The sequence below is a fragment of the Oncorhynchus gorbuscha genome, unplaced genomic scaffold (genome assembly GCF_021184085.1).
Source record: "Oncorhynchus gorbuscha isolate QuinsamMale2020 ecotype Even-year unplaced genomic scaffold, OgorEven_v1.0 Un_scaffold_1443, whole genome shotgun sequence".
In the NCBI taxonomy this organism is placed as follows: domain Eukaryota; kingdom Metazoa; phylum Chordata; class Actinopteri; order Salmoniformes; family Salmonidae; genus Oncorhynchus; species Oncorhynchus gorbuscha.
In genome coordinates this window covers 51,568-62,500 of record NW_025746222.1, presented here as the reverse complement: position 1 = coordinate 62,500, position 10,933 = coordinate 51,568, and the positions used below count along the sequence as shown (strand labels likewise).

Here is a 10,933-nt window from a genome sequence, read left to right as displayed (position 1 = left end):
ATGACCTGGGATTTACTATGGTCTACTATGTAGAAGAACGTCTTACAGTATTGTAGACACTATGACCTGGGATTTACTATGATCTTCTATGTAGAAGAACCTCTTACCTTCTAACAACTCTTGTGTGGCGTGTGAGTAAAACACATGCGTGTTCGTGAGAGTCTCAGCTTTCCATCGATGGGTCATACTAGTTGGTAGCTCAAACGGATGGGACTCTACAGACGTTTTGGTGAGAAGAACCAGATTCTGGGGATCAGCCCTTGTCTCACGTCTTTACCTCAGCCTTCCCATTAATCACACAGACTAATGGTCGGTGTCTGGCAACGTTAATCTGCTGTCCTTTCCCCCCCTCGAACCATTTAAATAAAACCCCATTAACATACCCTTTGTGTTCCCTGTTGACCAATAGCCTATGAGCTCCAGCGCTGCCCAGACCCGAGGCCGTTCCGTAACGGCGTGGTGATAGGCCGAGACCTCGGGGTGGGCCTGACCATCTCGTTTGAATGCCTGCCAGGTTACACCCTGATAGGAGAGGTCTCACTCACCTGCCTGCATGGGGTCAGCAGAAACTGGAACTACCCTGTACCATGCTGTGAGGGTGAGTGGATTATCTTCATGCATAATGTATTTAATATCTCTGAAAATGGACTTCTCTTTGGAATTATCTTATAAAGTGACATTAAATGTGGTGTGGTAGTGTATCTAGGCTGACCTTTACCCTGCTATTTATCCAGGCTGACCTGTACCCTGCTATTTATCCAGGATGACCTGTACCCTGCTATTTATCCAGGCTGACCTGTACCCTGCTATTTATCCAGGCTGACCTGTACCCTGCTATTTATCCAGGCTGACCTGTACCCTGCTGCTATTTATCTAGGCTCACCTATACCCTGCTATTTATCTAGGCTGACCTGTACCCTGCTATTTATCCAGGCTGACCTGTACCCTGCTGCTATTTATCCAGGCTGACCTGTACCCTGCTATTTATCCAGGCGGACCTGTACCCTGCTATTTATCCAGGCTGACCTGTACCCTGCTGCTATTTATCTAGGCTGACCTGTACCCTGCTATTTATCCAGGCTGACCTGTACCCTGCTATTTATCTAGGCTGACCTGTACCCTGCTATTTATCCAGGCTGACCTGTACCCTGCTATTTATCCAGGCTGACCTGTACCCTGCTATTTATCCAGGCTGACCTGTACCCTGCTATTTATCCAGGCTGACCTGTACCCTGCTATTTATCCAGGCTGACCTGTACCATGCTATTTATCCAGGCTGACCTGTACCCTGCTATTTATCCAGGCTGACCTGTACCCTGCTATTTATCCAGGCTGACCTGTACCCTGCTATTTATCCAGGCTGACCTGTACCCTGCTATTTATCCAGGCTGACCTGTACCATGCTATTTATCCAGGCTGACCTGTACCCTGCTATTTATCTAAGCTGACCTGTACCCTGCTATTTATCCAGACTGACCTGTACCCTGCTATTTATCCAGGCTGACCTGTACCCTGCTATTTATCCAGGCTGACCTGTACCCTGCTATTTATCCAGGCTGACCTTTACCCTGCTATGTATCCAGGCTGGCCTGTACCCTGCTGCTATTTATCCAGGCTGACCTGTACCCTGCTATTTATCCAGGCTGACCTGTACCCTGCTATTTATCCAGGCTGACCTGTACCCTGCTATTTATCCAGGCTGACCTGTACCCTGCAATGTATCCAGGCTGACCTGTACCCTGCTATTTATCCAGGCTGACCTGTACCCTGCTATTTATCCAGGCTGACCTGTACCCTGCTATTTATCCAGGCTGACCTGTACCCTGCTATTTATCCAGGCTGACCTGTACCATGCTATTTATCCAGGCTGACCTGTACCCTGCTATTTATCTAAGCTGACCTGTACCCTGCTATTTATCCAGACTGACCTGTACCCTGCTATTTATCCAGGCTGACCTGTACCCTGCTATTTATCCAGGCTGACCTGTACCCTGCTATTTATCCAGGCTGACCTTTACCCTGCTATGTATCCAGGCTGGCCTGTACCCTGCTGGCTATTTATCCAGGCTGACCTGTACCCTGTTATTTATCCAGGCTGACCTGCTATTTATCCAGGCTGACCTGTACCCTGCTATTTATCCAGGCTGACCTGTACCCTGCAATGTATCCAGGCTGACCTGTACCCTGCTATTTATCCAGGCTGACCTGTACCCTGATATTTATCCAGGCTGACCTGTACCCTGCTGCTATTTAATATTTCATTTTTACATTTAAGTCTTTACATTTGATCATCTTTGAAATTATATTCTATAATAATACTAATTGTGTTCACACATAGTACAATGTGCATTGAATTGGAAATGTTTTAGTTTTTGCATATCCCAACTGTCCCCTCGGGAGTGGGGTCACAGCCAGGGGTCATGGGGTCACGGTCAGATGTCAGAGTGTCTTTGAATGTGTGTGATGTGGTGTTGTCGCTCGATGGGCCTTTATTCGATTTGTCTGTTTTGCTTTTATGTTTCACATCTCTGGAAATGTAAATATCATTATATAATGTTGACTCTTTTACACTATTTGAGATTATATTGTGTGGCTGTTGTTTATTATGTACCATACTGGCTGTTGTTTCTCATGTACCATACTGGCTGTTGTTTCTCATGTACCATACTGGCTGTTGTTTATCATGTACCATACTGGCTGTTGTTTCTCATGTACCATACTGTCTGTTGTTTACCATGTACCATACTGGCTGTTGTTTCTCATGTACCATACTGGCTGTTGTTTCTCATGTACCGTACTGTCTGTTGTCTATCATGTACCATACTGGCTGTTGTTTCTCATGTACCATACTGGCTGTTGTATATCATGTACCATACTGGCTGTTGTTTATCATGTACCATACTGGCTGTTGTTTCTCATGTACCATACTGGCTGTTGTTTACCATGTACCATACTGGCTGTTGTTTATCATGTACCATACTGGCTGTTGTTTATCATGTACCATACTGGCTGTTGTTTATCATGTACCATACTGGCTGTTGTTTATCATGTACCATACTGGCTGTTGTTTCTCATGTACCATACTGTCTGTTGTCTATCATGTACCATGCTGGCTGTTGTTTCTCATGTACCATACTGACTGTTGTTTATCATGTAACAGACCAGGTAACTGACGTCAATAATAAAGACAGTGAATCACATATCCTGGGGTTTACCCCTGCAGAATACACACATCTATGAACAATAACAAAATCATGTTTGGTTAGGGTTGGTTTACTTACAGTTAGCCACTAGGGTAGTGTATCAGGGGACGGCTGACCGCTTCATTCTGCTCTCTCTCTCTCTCTCTCTCTCTCTCTCTCTCTCTCTCTCTCTCTCTCTCTCTCTCTCTCTCTCTCTCTCTCTCTCTCGATCTCAAACCCCCTCCCTCCCTCCCTCCCTACCTCTCTCTCAATCTCAAACCCCTCCCTTCCTCCCTGCCTCCCTCCCACCCTCTCTCTTGATCTCAAAACCCTCTCCCTCCCTCCCTCCCTCCCTCCCTCCCTCCCTCCCCCTCCCTCCCTCCCTCCCTCCCTCCCTCCCTCCCTCCCTCCCTCCCTCCCTCTCCCTCTCTCTCTCTCTCTCTCCCTCCTTCTCTCCTTCTCTCCCTCCCTTTCTCTCTCTCTCTCTCCCTCTCTCCCTCTCTCCCTCTCTCCCTCTAGCCCAGTGTGGTGGTAATATAACGTCTCTGAACGGGACCATCTATTCTCCCGACCACCCAGCAGAGTACCCTAACTTCCAGGACTGTCTGTGGAGTGTACGGGTTCCCCCAGGGAATGGCATCTGCATCAACTTCACCGTTCTCAACACTGAACCCATCTACGACTACATCACCGTCTGGTAAGTAGTGCACTATTCCCTTACAGTAGTATGGTATGCGTCACAAATGGCACCCTATTCCCTATATAGTGCACTACTTTAGACCAGGGCCCTATGGCACCCTATTCCCTATATAGTGCACTACTTTAGACCAGAGCCCTATTCTCTATGTAGTGCACTACTTTAGACCAGAGCCCTATTCCCTATATAGTGCACTACTTTAGACCAGGGCCCTATGGCACCCTATTCCCTATATAGTACACTACTATAGACCAGAGCCCTATTCCCTATATAGTGCACTACTTTAGACCAGGGCCCTATGGCACTCTATTCCCTATATAGTACACTACTATAGACCAGAGCCCTATTCCCTATATAGTGCACTACTTTAGACCAGGGCCCTATGGCACCCTATTCCCTATATAGTACACTACTTTAGACCAGGGCCCTATGGCACCCTATTCCCTATATAGTACACTACTTTAGACCAGAGCCCTATTCTCTATATAGTACACTACTTTAGACCAGGGCCCTATGGCACCCTATTCCCTATATAGTACACTACTTTAGACCAGGGCCCTATGGCACCCTATTCCCTATATAGTACACTACTTTAGACCAGGGCCCTATGGCACCCTATTCCCTATATAGTACACTACTTTAGACCAGGGCCCTATGGCACCCTATTCCCTATATAGTACACTACTTTAGACCAGGGCCCTATGGCACCCTATTCCCTATATAGTGCACTACTTTAGACCAGAGCCCTATTCCCTATATAGTACACTACTATAGACCAGAGCCCTATTCCCTATATAGTACACTACTATAGACCAGAGCCCTATTCCCTATATAGTACACTACTTTAGACCAGGGCCCTATGGCACCCTATTCCCTATATAGTACACTACTTTAGACCAGGGCCCTATGGCACCCTATTCCCTATATAGTACACTACTATAGACCAGAGCCCTATTCCCTATATAGTACACTACTATAGACCAGAGCCCTATTCCCTATATAGTACACTACTATAGACCAGGACCCTATTCCCTATATAGTACACTACTATAGACCAGAGCCCTATTCCCTATATAGTACACTACTTTAGACCAGAGCCCTATGGCACCCTATTGCCTATATAGTGCACTACTTTTGACCAGAGCCCTATGGGTGTAGGGTGTCGATAGAGTGTAATTTGGGACGTGTTCCTGAATAGCCTATGTGTTGCTAAATAGTGTAATTTCCCCCTTAAAATCCTCAGTAGTGATGCGCGGGGTTGACTCATAACCCGCAGTCCCCAGCGGTTAAAGCCGAGTGAGTTTAGGGTCAAGAAATGTTGTGTGGAAGAGCGGGTGACGTCGTTACATAAAGACAAAAACAATACCTTAAATTTTTTTTTTTATCTAGAATTCTGATGCTATTTATATTAATGATTAATATAATTTATATCTATAGGCTACTTTGAGGTTTTTCTTAGTGCACAAAACTAACCTTTAGGGCTTATTAATTTGACAGGCACCAAATGCTTTAGGGAACGGACAGAATAAAGTTATCAGACCACGGAAGTACAAAGGACAATGTCAGGAGTTTAATTCACGAATAGAAAAGCTGTGAAATGGAGAGTTGAAAATAAAGAGAAAAGGGAGGACCAGAACAGTAATGTTTGGGAAAGATTAGGTGACGAGGTAGAAGAGGATGATAGCAGCTGTGTCATGATGTGATGATTGTGAGGCGCTGTAGCCTTACAAATTCAACAGTCACAAGACCGGGGGACTTCAAACAGGCCTATGGAACGTCACAGGAACCTGTAGCCTACTGTTCAGATGGGATAAATGGAAACTGGCATCTGGACACTGACTGTAGAATGTAGAATGTAGAATGTGGAATTCTCCTCCGTTGGATTCCAGAATAGAACAGTAGAGTAGTAGAACAACCTCTCACAGAGCCTTCATATTAACACCTGCAGAAGTCATTAGAATGTCTTGCAGTAAAGTGATACAGGCTACATTTAGACTCAGAAACAGGAATGGAGAAATATAATTTCTTTCAGCATCCTGACAAAACGTGAATTCACAGTTAGATACCGTCTGCAGAGGTGTGTTATCTTCAACAGCATCGTTAAAAACCTGCTCCTATTTCAACCACATAAGAGAAACAGACCGTAAAGCATTTTATACAGACAGAAGGAAACAGACCTTATACAGACAGAAGGAAACAGACCTTTAACACATGTTATACAGACAGAAGGAAACAGACCTTATACAGACAGAAGGAAACAGACCTTATACAGACAGAAGGAAACAGACCTTTAACACATGTTATACAGACAGAAGGAAACAGACCTTTAACACATGTTATACAGACAGAGGGAAACAGACCTTTAACACATGTTATACAGACAGAGGGAAACAGACCTTATACAGACAGAAGGAAACAGACCTTTAACACATGTTATACAGACAGAGGGAAGCAGACCTTTAACACATGTTATACAGACAGAAGGAAACAGACCTTATACAGACAGAAGGAAACAGACCTTAAAGCATTTTATACAGACAGAAGGAAACAGACCTTTAACACATGTTATACAGACAGAGGGAAACAGACCTTTAACACATGTTATACAGACAGAAGGAAACAGACCTTATACAGACAGAAGGAAACAGACCTTAAAGCATTTTATACAGACAGAAGGAAACAGACCTTATACAGACAGAAGGAAACAGACCTTTAACACATGTTATACAGACAGAAGGAAACAGACCTTTAACACATGTTATACAGACAGAAGGAAACAGACCTTAAAGCATTTCATACAGACAGAAGGAAACAGACCTTATACAGACAGAAGGAAACAGACCTTTAACACATGTTATACAGACAGAAGGAAACAGACCTTTAACACATGTTATACAGACAGAAGGAAACAGACCTTATACAGACAGAAGGAAACAGACCTTTAACACATGTTATACAGACAGAAGGAAACAGACCTTTAACACATGTTATACAGACAGAAGGAAACAGACCTTATACAGACAGAAGGAAACATACCTTTAACACATGTTATACAGACAGAAGGAAACAGACCTTTAACACATGTTATACAGACAGAAGGAAACAGACCTTTAACACATGTTATACAGACCGAAGGAAACAGACCTTTAAAACATTTTACACAGAGACAGAAGGAAATATACATTGTGTTCTTTGCTATCCTAGCCCTACTCCCACACACTGAATACACAATGTATTTCCTGAGTAAAGGGCACTAGGTACTTTATGACAGTTATTTCCAGCTGGGAAAATATACAGATATAGCTACTCTAACAACATTTAACAAAGCAGTTAACCATCAATTCCATCAGTTTTCCTACGGTATTATTGGGCTATACTTGCTTGTTTTTAAAAAGCAAAGCATTACAATATATTTTTTAGAATCATCGGCATAATGGAGGCCAGATGGAATGTAGAATGTAGAATGTAGAATGTAGAATGTAGAATGTTGAATGTGGAATTCTCCTCCGTTGGATTCCAGAACAGAACAGTAGAGTAGTAGAACAACTCAGCTACACCGTAGGCAGTCACACCCCCACCACACAGCCCCGCCGTGGGAACCCATCCCCGGGCCTTTCTCTCTCTCTCTCCACTCCCATGGGGACACTTTGAGCTCTGCCTCGGGCTTACAGTCAGAACAAGGCATCTGCAAGAGGCATCCACTTTAGAAAAACACTTCTGTTGGACTCAGTAGACACACCAAAAACACTTCTGTTGGACTCAGTAGACACGCCAAAAACACTTCTGTTGGACTCAGTAGACACGCCAAAAACACTTTTGTTGGACTCAGTAGACACGCCAAAAACACTTCTGTTAGACTCAGTAGACACGCCAAAAACACTTCTGTTGGACTCAGTAGACACGCCAAAAACACTTCTGTTGGACTCAGTAGACACGCCAAAAACACTTCTGTTGGACTCAGTAGACACGCCAAAAACACTTCTGTTGGAATCAGTAGACACGCCAAAAAACACTTCTGTTGGACTCAGTAGACACGCCAAAAACACTTCTGTTGGACTCAGTAGACACGCCAAAAACACTTCTGTTGGACTCAGTAGACACGCCAAAAACATTTCTGTTGGACTCAGTAGACACGCCAAAAACACTTCTGTTGAACTCAGTAGACACGCCAAAAACACTTCTGTTGGACTCAGTAGACACGCCAAAAACATTTCTGTTGGACTCAGTAGACACGCCAAAAACATTTCTGTTGGACTCAGTAGACACACCAAAAACACTTCTGTTGGACTCAGTAGACACGCCAAAAACACTTCTGTTGGACTCAGTAGACACGCCAAAAACACTTCTGTTAGACTCAGTAGACACGCCAAAAACATTTCTGTTGGACTCAGTAGACACGCCAAAAACACTTCTGTTAGACTCAGTAGACACGCCAAAAACACTTCTGTTGGACTCAGTAGACACGCCAAAAACACTTCTGTTGGACTCAGTAGACACGCCAAAAACATTTCTGTTGGACTCAGTAGACACACCAAAAACACTTCTGTTGGACTCAGTAGACACGCCAAAAACACTTCTGTTGGACTCAGTAGACACACCAAAAACACTTCTGTTAGACTCAGTAGACACACCAAAAACACTTCTGTTAGACTCAGTAGACACGCCAAAAACACTTCTGTTAGACTCAGTAGACACACCAAAAACACTTCTGTTAGACTCAGTAGACACGCCAAAAACACTTCTGTTAGACTCAGTAGACACGCCAAAAACACTTCTGTTAGACTCAGTAGACACGCCAAAAACACTTCTGTTGGACTCAGTAGACACGCCAAAACACTTCTGTTGGACTCAGGAGACACGCCAAAAACATTTCTGTTGGACTCAGTAGACACGCCAAAACACTTCTGTTGGACTCAGTAGACACGCCAAAAACACTTCTGTTGGACTCAGTAGACACGCCAAAAACACTTCTGTTGGACTCAGTAGACACGCCAAAAACACTTCTGTTAGACTCAGTAGACACGCCAAAACATTTCTGTTGGACTCAGTAGACACGCCAAAAACACTTCTGTTGGACTCAGTAGACACGCCAAAAACACTTCTGTTAGACTCAGTAGACACGCCAAAAACACTTCTGTTAGACTCAGTAGACACGCCAAAAACACTTCTGTTAGACTCAGTAGACACGCCAAAAACACTTCTGTTAGACTCAGTAGACACGCCAAAACACTTCTGTTAGACTCAGTAGACACGCCAAAAACACTTCTGTTAGACTCAGTAGACACGCCAAAAACACTTCCGTTGGACTCAGTAGACACGCCAAAAACACTTCCGTTGGACTCAGTAGACACGCCAAAAACACTTCCGTTGGACTCAGTAGACACGCCAAAAACACTTCTGTTGGACTCAGTAGACACGCCAAAAACACTTCCGTTGGACTCAGTAGACACGCCAAAAACACTTCCGTTAGACTCAGTAGACACGCCAAAAACACTTCCGTTAGACTCAGTAGACACGCCAAAAACACTTCCGTTGGACTCAATAGAGATGAAACATTTCCCTTTTGGAAGCAGTCAGTCAGGAAAACAGATGTATCTTCTGTTGGACTCAGTAGACACGCATTAGGGCGAATGCTTTTTCCGACTCAGAGCAGACACAGCCAAAAACACTTCTGTTAGACTCAGTAGACCCATAAACAACCCTTTAAGGAGACTCCGGAGGGAAATGGCTTATCATTGAAAATCATTAGTACTGGCTGTGGCTGTTGTTGACCTCATTTAGCTGAGCTTTTGTTGTTGTTGTTGTTGTTGTTGTTGTTGTTGTTGTTGTTGTTGTTGTTGTTGTTGTTGTTCACGTAACAAAAACACTTCTGTTAGGACCAGTAGAAGACCCAGACCACTCATAGTACAGCACTTCTGCTGGCTCAGGACCCTAAAAGACCTGTTGACCACTCATAGTACACGCAAAACATTTCTGTTGGACTCAGTAGACCCAGACCACTCATAACAGCACTTCTGTTGGACTCAGGACCCTGGAAACACTTCAGACCACTCACAGTACAGCACACTTAGTTGGACTAGGACCCTGGAGGAACCAGACCACTCTGTTACAGACTTAGCTAGCTAACCCCGGAGGACTCAGACCACTCATAACAGCACTTCTGCTAAGACCCTGGAGGACCCAGACCACTCATTGGACAGCACTTAGACACGCCAAAACCTTCTGGAGGACCCAGACCACTCATAACAGCACTTAGCTAGCTAGACCCTGGAGGACCCAGACCACTCAAAACAGCACTCTGTTAGACTCAGTAGACACGCCAAAAACACTTCTGTTAGACCAGTAGACACGCAAAAACTTCTGTTGGACCCAGGAGGACCCCAAGACCACTCATAGTAGACAGCACTTAGCTAAAAACTAGGACCCTGGAGGACCCAGACAACTCATAGTACAGCACTTAGCTAGCTACATGAACAGCAACGTGCTTCTTCTTCTTCATTCTTCTTCATTCTTCTTCCTGTATCCAGTGTATTTTCTTTCTTAAATGTGTCTGTACGTGTTTGGGGGTGATTGTTCCCTAGAAAGCTTTGTAGCGTTCGTAGCACTTAACTAGTCACGAAAACCCTCGATGACATAAACCCAGAATACACTGGGTCACAACGGTAAACTGCTTCATTTTTGGTGGATTTGTTGTTGTTGTTGTTGTTGTTGTTGTTGTTGTTGTTGTTGTTGTTGTTGTTCACTTCAGGCACTTCAGAAGATCGATGGTCAAACGGTCAAAGATTTAACAGTTGTTATTCTCTCCTTGCTGATTGGCTGGTTATTATCAAGAGAAATAGAGTGTTACGTTAGCTACCAAGTTTTAGGGAAACGTACCGAATGATACCCTGCTCCCTATAAAGTGTACTACGTTTGACCATGGCCCATAATGGACTATGTAGAGGATAGGGTGGCATTTAGGATGCAGGAGTAACTCACACTCTCCCCTGGTTGTTTGGGAAACAGGCGTAACTCACACTCTCCCCTGGTTATTTGGGATACACGCCTACCTCAC

General features: G+C 44.3%; 1 protein-coding gene across 1 annotated transcript in view; it reads left to right on the top strand.

Annotated features, from left to right (window-relative positions):
* Positions 1-10,933, top strand: part of LOC124022822 (CUB and sushi domain-containing protein 3-like) — a 74,358-nt gene that overhangs the window by 15,186 nt on the left and 48,239 nt on the right. Inside the window, exons 5-6 of the mRNA XM_046337502.1 lie at positions 410-598; positions 3,702-3,879. Of these exons, the coding sequence (XP_046193458.1) occupies positions 410-598; positions 3,702-3,879 (367 nt within the window). The remainder of the gene's footprint in view (positions 1-409; positions 599-3,701; positions 3,880-10,933) is intronic.